Source organism: Aegilops tauschii, chromosome 4 (assembly GCF_002575655.3).
Source record: "Aegilops tauschii subsp. strangulata cultivar AL8/78 chromosome 4, Aet v6.0, whole genome shotgun sequence".
Taxonomy (NCBI): domain Eukaryota; kingdom Viridiplantae; phylum Streptophyta; class Magnoliopsida; order Poales; family Poaceae; genus Aegilops; species Aegilops tauschii.
The window spans coordinates 412,070,817-412,086,612 of NC_053038.3; the positions used below are offsets into that span (position 1 = coordinate 412,070,817).

The 15,796-nt window shown below is 41.9% G+C and overlaps 1 protein-coding gene across 6 annotated transcripts; it reads left to right on the plus strand.

Annotated features, from left to right (window-relative positions):
• Positions 1–1,785: 1,785 nt before the first annotated feature.
• LOC109738630 (uncharacterized) lies at positions 1,786–11,203 on the plus strand. 6 transcript variants are annotated; one of them, XR_002226848.4, is made up of 14 exons: positions 1,786–2,074; positions 2,148–2,196; positions 2,892–3,069; positions 4,892–5,214; positions 7,348–7,447; positions 7,527–7,830; positions 7,909–8,400; positions 8,486–8,581; positions 8,678–8,726; positions 8,811–8,933; positions 9,863–9,964; positions 10,049–10,140; positions 10,282–10,377; positions 10,598–11,203. XR_002226848.4 is itself a non-coding variant. In XM_020297726.4 (14 exons), exons 1-14 carry the CDS (start codon positions 1,920–1,922, stop codon positions 10,841–10,843), a joined length of 2,463 nt encoding a protein of 820 aa, XP_020153315.1. In that variant the 5' UTR covers positions 1,786–1,919; the 3' UTR covers positions 10,844–11,203. The 6 variants fall into 6 exon arrangements, 3 of the variants coding, with proteins under 3 accessions (XP_020153315.1, XP_073352957.1, XP_020153314.1); XR_012182320.1 differs by having other exon boundaries at positions 7,348–7,432; XM_020297726.4 differs by having other exon boundaries at positions 10,224–10,377.
• Positions 11,204–15,796: the final 4,593 nt, after the last annotated feature.

Consider the following 15,796-nt stretch of genomic DNA (forward strand, 5'->3'; position numbering starts at 1 on the left):
TCCCTCGAAGCTCTGCTGGATCGTGAGTTCGTGGGACGTCACCGAGCTGAACGTGTGCTGAACTCGGAGGTGTCGTGTGTTCGGTACTTGGATCGGTCGGATCGTGAAGACGTACGACTACATCAACCGCGTTGTCATAACGCTTCCGCTTACGGTCTACGAGGGTACGTGGACGACACTCTCCCCTCTCGTTGCTATGCATCACCATGTCTTGCGTGTGCGTAGGAAAATTTTGAAATTACTACGTTCCCCAACAGGGTCTGGCCCGAGTGAGAATTTGAGGGGTTGTTTGATTCCTAGCAACGATTCCATACGTTGTCACACCTCAAATTAGGGATGTTTTGCAAAGTCGGATGGGAGTTCGATTCTGGCCACATGTATGCTAAAAACTTTAAAAAATGGCAGCACTCTCTTAGGCAAGCTAAAATGTGGCTAAGAATTTCGGCACTAAGCATGATAAGTTTAGCAAAATTCATGTGGCAAACTATGACTAAGCATCCAAGTAGGATATGGTGGACAGAAGCACGGGCGTGAGGAGAAGTTTAACATGTCCAGATGCTTGGGTATTAATTTTCGTTTTCCAACCATGAAAAGTGGACGCCATTAGCCATGGAGTAACTGGATTAACCCCCTCGGTGCGGTACCGTTAGGTGAGAGGATCACAAACTACGTGGCCAGGGAACAACATGGACAATTGCATGAACCATTAATGATTAATTTCAACTATTGCAGGCAGTTGCAAAGCGTCCGAGACCCCCTCCCCTTGAGTTTTTTTGGCAAGCCCTACTGCTAAACTCCATTTTAATCTCCCTAGCATGCCCAATAAACGTTTGACATTTAAACAATGATTAATACAAAGGGAGTGCTGTTGCCGAGGAGAAAGAAGAGGATAAGGGAACAAGAAAACTCATTCTTTGACTCGCTAACTAAAGACATGGAGTCTAAGGGAACATTTGGATTTGTACCTATCCTAACTTTGCTAGGCTAAGCTCATCCAACTAGGTTGAGTTGTAGCCCACTAGAGCATGATTCATTGTTTGGTTGTAAGACAACGGAGCCCATTCTACTCAGTTGGTTGTGATATTTTAAAATAGGAAAAAAACTAGAAATACACGTAAACAACTATACACCTTCCTTGGATAGCGGGTTCATTAGCGAGTAGTTTGCATGGTGAAACCGCATAATTTCTTCATGCTTGCCCACCTGAGAGAGCCACTTTGGCTTGCCTCCATCGGTAAGCCTTCGTTTTTGCGGGGAGTTGGTAAGACTTTCCTTGTAGTAGTGACCAACAAAATCACCACTAAAAGCTAGGATTTTTCATATTTTCCAACAATACCAAACGACAAACTTTGCATGGCAAGTCTAATCTTTGCCATACATCCAAACACGGTACCCTTGAACTTCCGGTGGGAGTTGCTGCGTGTGCGTATCATGCATGCATGGGCGCACCCATGGGATATATGTGCTCTCTTCATAGATCCAAACGTACCCTAAAATACTTCCAGCAAAACCCACTGAATAATTTTTGCCTTGTTTCAGGCCTCTCTTCATCTGAACCTTCTGTAGTTTTTTGTTTTGTTTTTTAAGCTGCAAATCTTCGTTTTACAACAAAACAAGATAGGGAGTACATTTTTTTTTTAGACAAAGTACATTTTGTTTATGACGATCGGGGATGGAGGGAGTACATGAAAACCGATAACAGCCCACGTGTAATCTGATCACGGGCCAAAATGGACAAAACCAAAACCCTAAATTTCATCAGAGGCCTGCCTGACTAGCCCAACTTTGGGCTTGTTGGGTGGGATTGAGTTGAGTGAGCCCTCCACGATCCTATCGCCAAAAAGTCGATCTACCCGCAGTATCACAGTTCTCCTCGCCTAAATCTCCCTCCTTTCTCCCGCTCTAACCCTAATCCGACAATGGCCTTCGACATCGACTCCCTTCCTCCCCTCCTCGGCCCCGACTCCGACTCCGACTCCGACTCCGACCACCTCCCCCCGGCCCCGCGCCGTGGCCGCCCTCTTCGGCCTCCACCGGCGCCGCGGGTGGAACCCTCGCCTCCGGCGCCTCGCAGGTACGTGCGCGCCTTGTTCTTGCCCTTCTGCCGTGCGAGATTTTTCGTGTCGTGATCCCTGTCTGGTTTGCAGGTGCGAGGCTACCCCCGCCCCGGAGGGCACCGGTGGAGCGGCCCAGCAGGTGCGGTTCTTCAACGTCTTATATGCGTGGTTATTGGAAGTTGCAAACTTTGCAGATTCCATCTTCCTGGGTCTCGGGGATGGGTTTAGGCTTTAGAACCACATTTCTTGTTAAGCCTTTCTTTCGTGGATGTGGCAGTGCCCATGAATTCGCTTATCTCGAAAGGAAATTTTGTTTTGAAGTTTGGCAAGTGGATAATTGTGGTCAGCACGGGATTTCCCCAATTTTGGCAACCCTGCATCATCTGTGGACCTAATTCCGTCCACATTTTTAGCCATAAAGATTACTCCATCCGTCTTATAATCCATGCCTGTCAGGGCACGACCTTTACTGTTACAAACACTTAAGATGGAGTATCTTTTTTTTGAAGTAGGGAGGGAGCAAATATGTCATGTATCCTGATACTGCACCCACATTGTCATGCCCTGCTTATCTAGCAACCCATTTCCATGCAATTGCTTTTACTATGCCTATGAACCTTCTTTTATCACCTGATAATGAAGAGAACTTTGTTCTACGTGCGCACTTGCTGAAATTGGTACCATACTATTCATTACCAAGTCGAGCCATTCAATGATCTGCTCTTGTAACCTTTAAATGTGCCAAGCCCTTTCCTACGAAGCAATGGTAGTGGAGCTGCTTAGCAACATGTTAAATTACTTATTGACTTTTGAATCGTGCTTGTCATATTGCAGAGTTGGCCAGGGTTACCAAGGGGTGTCGAATTTAATCCTAGCGACAGTGATCTTCTATGGCATCTGGCTGCAGAAATGGGGAATGGCCTGGCTCATCGTCATCCATTCATCAGTGAATTTATTAAATCTGGTGATGAAGGTGCAAGATTTGGCTGTACCCATCCTCGAGATATGCCAGGTATGTTTACTCTTTATGGGATGTATTTACCGAAAATGCACCTTGAGACATGGTGCCAGGCAATGTCCATATCTTCACCGTTCAATCCTCTAAGGTTCATGCTTTATTCATACAACGATTCACGTATAAACTCAGAGAGAAATGGAACGATGGTGTATTAAGGTTGTATTCCACATCGCAGTAATGACACAGACCCACCTCATTTACCCACTGGCGACACACTCTCATTTAAGCTTAGCAGCTGTTCAACAGGTTTATGCACCAGGGATTTATTACCTCCACCTCGCAGCTCCCCCTCTCTCATTCAGTCATTCTTCTCCCCTCCCCTTCTTCCTCCTCTTGTTTACCCTCGTGCTCATGTGCTGCTGTATGCATATGCACAATAGTTCACCGGCTCCTCCATGGTATCTGAGATCCAATCATAATGTGTGTACAATGTTGTGTAGGATCATTTGATTGTTGTTAGCGGGATATGTCAATTTTGTCGGGCATTTCATGTTTACGGTATGTATTAACATCGAATAGGGACAATGCTGAACAGGACCGCCTTCATTGCTCTCCTCGCAGCAAAAGCATGCCAGCAGATTAGTGCCTCTGATGAATCAGTAGAGCACAGTGATGGCCTAAGGTCTGGCCATGTAATCTTTTGACCAAGCAATGACTAAACAACGCTCCCAGTTCCTAAATTCCAGCTCTGATCTCTCTGAAATCCTGCTACACTATATTTCTCTCCCAGTTGGTTCAACCTCTTAGTCATTTGCATGGTCCTCATCCATCTCCACTGAAGACGGCTACTACCCTAATGGCCTAATCAAGAATCCATCGATCTATTAAGAGGATAACTATGTAAAAGACAATAGATTATATCTCCCTCCTCTATGTAGTTTATTTCTTCTTAATCAGCATCAATCCATAGCGTGTTATTAGCTTTAATTATACATAGTGGGTTATTAGTTTTAATTATGCACACACTGCCAGAGACAGAATTTATGTACCAACCGTCTGGACAACTATTAATTAGTACATAGAACTTTTTGTACCCCATTATTTCCTCTCTCACTTATTACTCTCGTTAGCCGGACGTAACAAAGACCCCATCGACGTTGCGCATACTAAATATTGTCAGTGCATGCACTATCAATGCAAATCGTACATGTTGCTGCTCAGTCGCCAGTGTCAAGGTGCTTTGTATAGACCACCCTCCGACGAATCCTCCTCTGTCACCTCAACCACAGTGTCTAATCGAGTAGTATCAGCACTGAAAACAACTAAATCCTGGAACTGAGCGCAACTCCACGATCCAGATGGATTACCATCTGTCCATCTTCTCTCCTGCTAGAAATTCCAGAAAATTTGTGCAGGATTGTTAGAGAGAGATGCAATCCAGTTAATGCAGACCGTTGATGTGTCCATTAATGGTAAGCGTGTACTCAAACCAGTTAATCCAGAAAATTTGTATTGACGGTCTGCATTGACGGTTTGGATTGGTAGAGAGAGATGCAATCCAGCCAGAAAATTTGTATAGGATTGGTAGAGGGATTACTATCTGCCATCGATCTTTATTTGGATTCCAGTTAATGCAGACCGTCGATGTACGTATTGCGCTGTTTGCCCAGGTATTACTTATTTGCATAACAATCGGCTCCGCGTCGTATTCACTAAGCAGCTATATTAAGTAGGAATCTGCATGCACTGGGAGACAGACTTGATATCATCCTCGCTTGCCGCCATGTCCCAAAAATCCACTCTGATGTATTTACATCTCTTGTTTTGCTTGTTTTGTCACTAACTAGCAATTGTACATTTGGCTGCAATCCTACAGGTATGAGGCAAGATGGACATGCATTGTACTTCTTTCACAAAAAAGTAAACTTAGACAACAATGAGAATGACAAAGATATCAGCTGGCAAAAAAGTGCCCCCTCTAGATCTATTATCTTGGATGGGGGTCTACGAGGTTGCAAGGAAACATTTGCCCTATACGCCTTCAAGAACAGCCCTCGGAGAACTGATTGGGAACTACATCGATATTATATCAAAAACATAATGGAGAATGAGGGCGAACTAGTGCTTTCAAAGGTATTCTACAAGTCGCAGAAAGGTCATTGTGAATGCGCTGCAAAAGCTTCTCTTCAATCTGCACAGGTATTATTTGTTCTTACTTCCATTGGTACATCACAGTTAAATTTTCTCGTGAGGGGGTGACCATTATTATCTACACCATTTTCATCTAGTATTTTGGTTACACAGTATCATCACGCACTGGAAACTGAAAAGTTCCCCTTTCAAGTTGGTGAAAGTGGCACCATGAAATTTACACAGTAGTTAAAAAGAAGAAGAAACGAGTTGCTATTTATGATTGTGCTCAACAGTCAATTAATGGTGGGTTTCAGTATTTGACTGTTCACATCATAATTATATGCATAGTTATTTTTCAAAGATACCAGGAATACATACCATAGTTACCAGATTCGCTGGGAGAGGCCTCGAACTCCGATCTATATCGAACGATCCAGATCGGAGTTCGAATTCGCTCGGTTCGATCTGAAATCGCTGTCTGAATTGTCAAACGCCAGCGGGGACTAGATGGCAGCCTAGACCCGGTGGTTGGCGCAGCAGACGGTGGTCTGGCAGTGGCCAAGATCCGGTGGCCGGTCTGTCGTTGTCATGCAACAGCAGCCCCTCCTGCTCTCCGCGGATGCACGGCGGAGGACATGCTACTCTCCATCTACAGGATTGTGAGCAGGAGGGGATTACAGGAGAGATCAGCGGCGACTTCCGGTTGTTGGGAGCTAGCAGGGAGAACGAGCAGCATACGCCGAATCGCATGGAGGCGGTGGCGCTGGCTTAAGCTAGAGGCTATCGGGAACTACTGGAGCAGGTCGTCACCTCGTGGGCCTGTTTGTGCTGGGCCAACCTACATTCTTTTCTATTTTTCATTTAGTATCGATCTAGGATCTTTTGTGGCCATTTGCATGCGAATCTTAGTAGCCTTTTCTGAATCCAAGATAACAAGTATGCTAACCGGGGCTAGGATCTTCTGTGGCTATTTGCATGCGGATCTTATAGTAGCCTTTTCGAAATCCAAGACAGCAAGTTCGCGAACCGGATCTCCAATTTGCGGATCAAAGATATACCCTCCCATCATGGTTTTTTTGAGTCGCGACTAGTCAAATCGCCGCCAGCCCTGCGGCTCGGCGATTAGTCGACCCAAGTCGCTGTATAGTCGCCATAAGTCGCTGTATAGTCGCGAGTCGCCCTGATTTCTAGAAAACGACTTGGCGATTAGTCAGCGACTATACAGCGACTCAAAAACCATGCCCCCCATCGAACCTGATTCATAGGATGTAGCGAATTCGAATTGTGAACCGAATGAACCGCGAATCAGGTAACTATAATACATGCTATTTATTATCCCGACAATTCTCCATGCAGGGTAATGTTATGCCGATAAGTTGTTACTTTTGATATTATTGTCTAGCTTTTTATTATTATCATGTAAACGTTGTTGCGAAGATACTTTCGCCTATATAGAGATAAACACGACATATCTCCTCATTCTTTTTCTTAGAAGCTAAAAACTTATATCATTCTTTTTTGATGAAAGACCACAAGGTATATCTTCCCATTCTATCCCTGGCTTAGCCAGCTAGGGCGGGATAGATCTTTATGTTATATTTGTTCACTGATAACCTGTTCTCACTAAACTGCCTGTTAGGCTTCATTTTCGGGCCATATTGCAGATTTTTTTGTTTTTTATACAGAATGACATAATTTTGACCCTTTGGCCATTGTCTGGTTCTTTTGAAATGTTCTCTTGTTGTTTTATGTTTACTTTATTTGAACCTTATTATCCTACTTGAAATTGAAAGATGAACTTTTCAAAGTAATGTTGCTCCAGCACTACTTAGAGAAGTAATGATATTGTATTTGGACTTTGGAGCTTTTTGTATCAATACCTGCTCTTTCTCCTATATTTTGTTTTGGCATCAATTTGATTGTCGTTGCACTAGTTATTATTTCCTGTTCTGCATTCCTTTTGTCATGTTTAATGCCTTGTGTCTTAATTTTTCAGTGTAGTTAAAGTTTCATTATTACCCTTAAAAAATTCGTTGTAGTTTATCTGACTGTGGTAAGAGCAACTCTTATGTATTTATTACCATTTCTTGTTAACTTTTAGAAATCATCAGGCTTCCTACTTTCTAAAGCTTACAATGCTTGGTTTTGTAGGTTGTCATTTGTAAATAGATGGTTAATTCTTATGGGGTATATGTGCAGGATAATTCTGTGACTGATGATGATTCAAGAGAAGAAAAAGAGGACACACAATTGGAAAAACTTTCTGTTAATATGGCTACTGAAAGTAATTTTGTTGAAGGTTTTGATCTTCATTTGTAGTTTTCTTATTTTAAATGTACTTTCCGTGCCAAAGATTGTGACAGTGATTTCCTTTCCAGGCAATGGAAACAATCAGGAACAGATGCTGGTTGAGATGTATCCTGATCAGGACAAACCATGTTCCCTCAAACATGTTTTGGATACCGCAGATGTTAATCATGAAAACCAAATTAATGATCAGGCTGAAACTGAGCTGGATCACATGTCTCTGCAAGACCGCTACCGAATCCTTCTAGCAGACATGCGTTCTTGCTCTGCTAGGGCATCTGCTGAAAAGTGTGCTTTGAATGATATGGGAAATTCATCCATGCAAATGGATGCTGAAACAAGTGGGCCAGTTCCCAAAAGTGAGATTGACGAAATGTATGGATCTTTTTTAGCTGTCTATGTCTTTATCCCTGTTACGTTGATTAATTTTCTGTTTTGCAATGTTGGTTACAGAAATCATGAAGGAACAGCCTACAGGGAATGTTCTGTGAATGGCAAGGAAATTCCAGTTGAAGATACTGAAGGTCCAGTAAATGACAAGGCTTTTAATTCTAGTGCTGAGCTCTTATTAAGTCAAACACCGGCTTGTGGAGATGAAAACGTTCAGCTGGCACCGAGAAATTCTGGGACCTATTTGGTTGATGTAAAAACGGAGCCTGCATTGGACGGTTATGCGATTTATCCTTCTGATTCTCCTGTGAAATTTCACCACTCAAACAACGATGGCCTGAAGGTCTCTGGTTCTATTCTGGAATGTGTGCCAAAAGATGCTGAAGACTCACTACCATCTTTAGGAGTAAAAAGTGAACTAAGTGGGTATGAGTTGCCTGGCTTATGTGAGAACAGCTTTATCAGTAGTATGGAGCCTATTGTGAAAAAACTTCACACCAGAACTCTGAACTGCAATGGGGGCCTTGCACCTTGTTCTCGACAAAGGAAAAAGAGGTAAATTGCAATGTACGCAGTATGAGTACTTTTTTTAATGTTCACACAGTTTCATATTTATGCTTATAAAAAATGACATTCACAGGGATTCAAGTGAAAAGGTGCTTGAAGAAGATGGTTACAAAAATGATGAGGGTATTCCTTACCCTTCTAGGCAAAAGAGGAAGAAGAAAACTGCGACGTATGTTACATGGTCTAATTGTTTGGACTGCATGGTCTATTTGTTTGTACGTTAATGCTATCTTTGAAATTATGCTTACAGAAACTATGTGTGCAGGGATTCGATTGAAACAGCTCTTGAAGAAGATGCTCCAGGACTTCTACAGGTACCTTCCCGCTACATACATAATTCTATCTAAAAGCAATAATGTCAGCTTTGTGATTCTTTGTGTGTCCTTTCCTGCCTGTAGATTCTTCTGGACAAAGGAATAGTGGTCAAAGAGATTAAACTTTATGACGTTGTAGAAGACGATGAAATGCTTCCAGATTGCACAGAAAGTGACTTTCAAGACCTTGAAAATGTGATTACAAAAGTAAGCTGTTCTAGAGTGCTACTTAGTATAACACGAACTGATGCTTCTTTTCTTGAAAAGAAAACAGCACTTCAGTAAAACATAGTATATAAAATATTTTTACTTATGATACATAATTTAGCAAAAGGAGGGCGCTTTTTGAACTGCAAAGTCACTTTGCTGAGGGGCGGTAGCAAAAGCCAAATTGCTATACTTACGATTGACTGCTGCAATACCTACTCACCTTACCTTACAGAAGATCATGTGGTTTTCTAATAAATGGCCTGTGAACAAATCCAGAAAAAGAATTGTTGCATGCTATTTCTTTTGTAAAAAGGTTAATTTTCTTATCTTGAATTAATTGTTCTCTGAGTTTAAAAACTCAGTCTCTGAAAAAATGGAAATCATATTAATTATATCCAGCATACATTGATGTTGAAGCTTCCTGTTAGCAAATGCTGTCATTCGCAAATACCAGAAGTACAGAACATTGAGGAGCTGCCAGGTGCCCATCTGAAATTCTTCAGCTTATAGGGAGTGGGACCCTAAACATAAAGCAGTTTGAGAAAGAAGTCTATACCGCTGGCACTGTACGGACATATTGATCTGAAAACATAAATACAACAACAAAGCCTTTCAGTCCCAAACAAGTTTTGGAGATCTGAAAACATAAATGTACTGTAGAATTCCACAAATGGACAAGTGATCTCTTGAATATACTGTTTTGAATAGTTCCGCATTTACCATCGTGTACTCTTCATTGAGGTAGATGCTTCCACGAGTTAATTTATGTAATTGGTAAATTAGTAAACGGATACAGCTCTTGTATATGCATTCGTTGCTGCTGCAGTTGTATCTTGGTATGATCTAATGTATGAAAAGTATTTGCTGTGCATTGGTATTGGTAAATTTTTAATGTAATTATGACACTGCTGCTCGTCAATGTGCAGTTGTTTCCACAAAGAACATCCTTGTTGAAGTCCGTAGCCAAGCATGGGAAGGGGGGAAAGGCTATTTACTGCTTAGCTTGCTTAATTTCTCTCATTGAGCAGGTATGAATCCATCTCCCTGGATAATCTGTGCATTTTCCAGTTGATACAAGCTTTTTTAGCTTGATACAGCGCTATCTCTTGTAGTCACGCTATCTTCAGTTCCGTGATTGTCCTGTGGAGTGGGGATGGTGCAGGGATTTGCAATCCTTCATTTTTGTATTTAAAAGCCATAATAGGTGAGTTTTCTTACCTTGTATGCTAGTCAACATGGTGACTTAAGTGTATGGTTATGCAACTGCTTTGTAATTTTGTTACACAGGCTAGTTCTTGAGCGTCCTGAATATGGTTATGCAACCTATTTCTTTGAAATTCTGCAGTCAGTGCCAATAGAATGGCAGATCCGAAGGATGGTTACTGCTATGAAGCTTAGTAGCTGTGGCAGGACCGCTCTTATTGAAAACAGGCCACTATTGGTAAGCTTTTTTGCTCCCTGTTTCTTTCACCGTCTTGTGCAGCAAAACTGGTCGCTGACAGTGTGTGTACAAATGCTTATGTATATCTTCAACCCATGAAAGCAAATTTAAGGTCGCCATCACCCATGAGTTGTTAACTGTGTGTCCAGTTCCAGCAAATCTTATGTTTATGATGTTCGTTCTGCTTCCATTGGTGTAATCTAATTATCTTTTTGTCCAGATTGGTGAAGATTTATCAGAAGGTGAGGCGAAGGTTTTGCAAGAATATGGTTGGATACCAAACACTGGGCTTGGGACGTTGCTGAACTACCGGGATCGGGTGGTTCATGACAGGTGGAACGAGAAGTACAGCACAGATTGGAGGATGAAGATTGGAAAGCTTCTAATGAATGGTTATTCTGAGGGGGAATTGATCATAACTCATGTTCCGCTGAATTCAGAAGAAATCAAGTCGGAGAATCCTTGATGAGATCTCCACTGTATACATGGACTTGGTGGCGTCCATAGACAACCTTCCTCTCGGTGGGTGTTGTAAAGTTGTAGTGTCCACCATGGATATGTCAAGAACATGTTGTGAGTATTCATGTGCACCTGTATGTATGACATAGTGTTCGTTTAACAGGCGCTGCAAAGATGGGGTAAGGCCAGCAGTCGCCATGTGAATAACCTTGTGTCATAGGAACATGGAGAAGGCTGCTAGCTAGTACTTAGCTGGTCTCATCGAACTGAAATGGTGTACTGTAGCGTTTGGGTCCTGGAATAAATGAACAGTACTGTATCAGCTGTAACAAGAAGATGGTATATCCATGATGACATTAACTTTCAAGTGTTTTGGTGTCCTTGTTGAAACGGCGATGTTAACCATCTGACGTTAGCTGGTACGGAGGAACTGACCCGCCGCCGCACGGGGGCTGAGCCGTGGCAGCGACCTTGGGGAAGTTCCTCTTTTTCTTTTTTAAGTTCATTTCGTGCTGGAGTTATGGGGGATCATCGCAGGTATTGGTTAGTGTGGGATTGACTAGTTCTTTTGGCAGCTTAAAAAAATAAGCCGTCTCTTTGTCAAAAAAATTCATAATTCGTCTTTTTATTTATTAAGACTTCTAAACTAGTTATAGAATAACTAATTTAAGTCTTAACAAATTTTGAGGCTGATTATTTTTGAAGTTAGGAAGAGGCAGCTTACTTTTTAAACCGTCCAAAAGAATTGACCTATGTCTTAGCAATGGTTTGTGCTTGATTTTGATCAAAGGAGAAAGCAGGGTGTGGTCATGTGTTGATGAATCCCATAGGATTGTCGTCCTACTGATTACGACAGAGGGGATCCCTACTGATTGTAACAGAGGGGATGATGAACATTTGCCATGTTCATCATTGTTTGTGTATTCATCACGGCAATCATTGTGTATTCATGACGGTAGTTTCCCTTGTTCATATAGGTGTTGCCTCCTGCTGATTGCAACAGAGGGGACAAGGAAGATCTGCCATGTTCATCATTGTGTAGTCATCATGGCAACCTTTGTGTATTCATGACAGCAATTTTCCTTCTTCATATACCCCCTCCATCCAGATTAAATGACACATTATTAGTACACTAAAGTTATACTAAAGCTGCATCAATTAATTTGGATCGGATGGAGTAGGTATTACCATGGCAAAATTTTGTGACTTCTTAATGCTGGGAACTTGTGGTTTCAAAGCCTTGTTTTCATCTATTTCCCCTTTGATGGCCAAGTTTAGTTGGCAACTTTGGAGTAGATCTATTGTGTATTTGATTGGGTTACGTAGCAATAATAATGTTGCATACATACGCCAAATTACCAACATAGTTACCATACATGATAGTCCATTGTAGCTCCATTTTAACTTAGCTTGGCAAATTTTTTTGCATAGGGGGTTAACACTTTACTATGACTAGTTTTAAACTCTATTATATAGGTTGTCAAGTTCTCCTCACCTAACCCTAGGTGGGTAGGGCAAACTCTTCCCTCCAGACTCCACTGGTGAGTCCGTGGATTCGCCTCCCCTTTGCCAGTTGCTCCGACGGCCGGTGGCAGGGAGGGGAATCCCGATGCCTTCGCATCGGTTAGTAGTTTAGATTAGGTTTTTTTTAGTCCTTGCAAGTGGAGCGCTCGGGCGGATGGCAGCGCTTTTTCTTCAAGTTCGTGTTCCAGTCTCGAATCCTCCTTGAGTTCGTCCGTCCGGACATAGTGGGCGGAGCTCTGACGTATATTCATGTCGTCTCCTTGGGGCGAGATTTGGTGTCCGGTGCTTCAGATCTATCCATGGGTTCAATGGCGACGACTGCAGCTCCAGGCCGATGATCCTTAGGGGCGCGTGCAGAAGACTTTCCGGCTGTCATCGACAAGGTCAAGCCGGCTCTGGTAGAGGAGTGGCGACAATAGCGCGTTCTGGCGGCAGTAGTGGTTGTTCGGTAGTCTCGGAATCTCGATGTAGTTTCTATTATGTTTGAGATGCTTTGTACTTTCGGTGAACTTTTGCAATAGATCTGATCCTTTTCGCAAAAAAGTCTCACTTGGCAAATGTTTGTACTGGTCACATGACAAATGTAGAAAAGGTTTTGTTTACTACAACATAGCAATGTTCAAGAAAAAATGTAGTTGTAACATGGCAAAATTTATGAAGATTCGTTATCTGGAATATGGAAAATTTTGAAAAAAATTTGTAGTGATCACATGGCAATTTTTTTTTTAAAATTTTTTGGTCTCTTATTGTCATGGAAAAATTAGGAAGATTGTAATAAGTCACATGGCAAGGTTGTGAAGAATATTTTAGACCGATCACATGCCAATTTTTAGGTGGAAGTGTGTTCTGTATAACATGACAAATGTAGAAAACTTTGTGTCATACATCATGGCAAAAATTAGAAAAATGTAACAGTCACATGGCAAATTTATGAAAATGTGTTGTTTAGGACATAGCAAGTTTTTTTGAGAGAACGTTGGTCTTTATTGATCAAGCAACGAAGTTACATAGAGTCTCCCGGATACAATCCGGAGCAGAATGGAAAATACAAAGACTCACAGAGTTCAAACTAGATCTAGCTAAAACATGAGCTAAAACATTGCATTGCCGACGAACATGCTTGAAAGTCACAGAAGACAGAGCCCCACACGCCGTCTTGATATCAACGATTATAGAACCCACTATGGAGCGGTCACGTGCAGCCTTTGCACCACCGAGAGACAATCGGATTGGAAAATCACATGCATATAGTTCTCTTGGCGAGCCAAATAAACTGCACGATGAAGAGCCATCACCTCTGCCACTTCCGGGGATGAAACACCCGGCAAGGGTTCTGAAGCAGTGGCAACACACTGGCCCGAATGGTCTTGAATCACCACGCCTATTGCTGACGAGGCCCGGTCCAAAGAAACAACTGCGTCTGAAGACACCAACAAAGAACCATGAGGTGGCGGAGACCAATAAGAGCTAGAAGCAGGGGTCTCACATCCGCATGGTGAGTTTTGAACAGATGCTGGAAGATCAAATCAAGTAAGCACGCGCCCTCGCAGCCGTATGCTTCGGGAGAGGTGCAACAGGTTCATTACGAGTAGAATTCCGAGCCTCCCAAATGTGCCAAAGAGTGACAGTCAGAATAGAGACATCTCGATCAGAACCATAGGATAGGAAATTGAAAAGCCATTGCTTTGGAGATGTAAAGGATGAACGATATAGCTTGATCCCAAAAACATCCTTAATCTCCTCCCAGATAGCACGAGCATGTCCACAAAAAAGCAAAGCATGCTCAATGCCTTCCGATCTGCCACAGAAATAACAGTCAGTCCTCGTTGGCACCTGGCGGCGAAGAAGTTGCTCTCCCGAGGGTAGACAATTGTGAGCAAAACGCCAAAGCATCACTTTCATCTTATTTGGAGCCTTAATATTCCAAAGCTTCTTCCATAACTTCTCTTCCAAAGACCAACTGGAGTGTTGCCCCCCCCCCCCCCCAGCATTTCCACTCCGATCAGACAAAAATCGGTTCGTCCTTGCCATGTTATAAGCGGAACGGACAGTATATTCACTGAACCTAGTGAAAGGCCAGCGCACAAAATCCGGACCGCCCGTCAAGTTTATTGGAATTTGAAGAATATCATTGGCTACCTCCTCCGCGAAGAAAGCTCTCACAGTATCCACATTCCTACATCCACTATCCTCATCAATCAAGCAATGAACCTTGGCAGACTCTGGTATAGGACATAGCAAGTTGTCACGATGCTTGGACTAATCACATGGCAATCTAAGGGGATGGTGTGTTCTGTACAACATGCCAAATTAAAAAAAGTTTGTTACATATGCAAAAATTAGAAAATTTGTAATAGTCACATGGCAAATTTATGAAAATGTGTTGCGTAAAACCTGGCAAATTTAGAAAAAGTTTGTTTCATACATGATGGCAACAAATTAGAAAAACTGTAATAGTCACATCACATGGCAAATTTCGTGAATATGTGTTGTGTAGAAATTGACAAGTTGTGAATGTGTATGGACTGATCCCACGGCGATTTTAGGGGGAAGGTGCATTCTATGAAACATGAGAATTTTTGAATTGTTATGTTTCATACATCAGCCTAATATTTTTTTATTTTTTTGTAATAGTCACAAGGCAAAATTGTGAATGTGTGTTGTGTAGAACATGGTAAGTTGTGAATGTGTTTGAACTGACCACATGACAATTTTTAGAAGGAAAGTGTGTTCTGTACAACATGGAAATTTTTGAATTGTTTTGAATAGATCACACGGCAAATTTTAGAGAAAAAAAATCTTTCACGACAGTTTACTTGTATGGTTGCCATTATCTAACATCCTGAAAACATGACAGTTTACTTCTATGGTTGCCATTATCTAAAATCCTGAAAACACGACAGTTTACTTGTATGGTTGCCATTATCTAAAATCCTGAAAACATGACAGTTTACACATATGTGTATGTGAAAATCCTGGAAACACGGTAACATGGCAAATTTTGTAACTTTTAGAAATTTGTGTCATGGCAGTTTAATTTTGTTTCACGAATTTTGTTCTCTCGTACACGTCAATTTAGATATCATGGCTAATTTAATTCGGAGCCATGGCAAATTACTTTCCTGGACCATAGCAAGTTTAATTACTGAGCCATGGCACATTGCATTGCTGGACAATAGCAAAAAATTAAGAGCCATAGGAAATTTCAGAGCACGTCAAAGTTTTGCCACTCACATGACAATATTTTTAAGAGTCATGGCAAATTTATTATCTACAACACGAAGACTCTTTTGAATTTTTCAACAATATATCCGTGTATGAATGAAATCATGGATATGTGGTACTTTTTTTTGCGAAAAAGATCAGATCTATTATAAAGATTCACCGGAAGTACGAAACACCTCAAACATAATAAATGTTACATCGAGGTCCATGG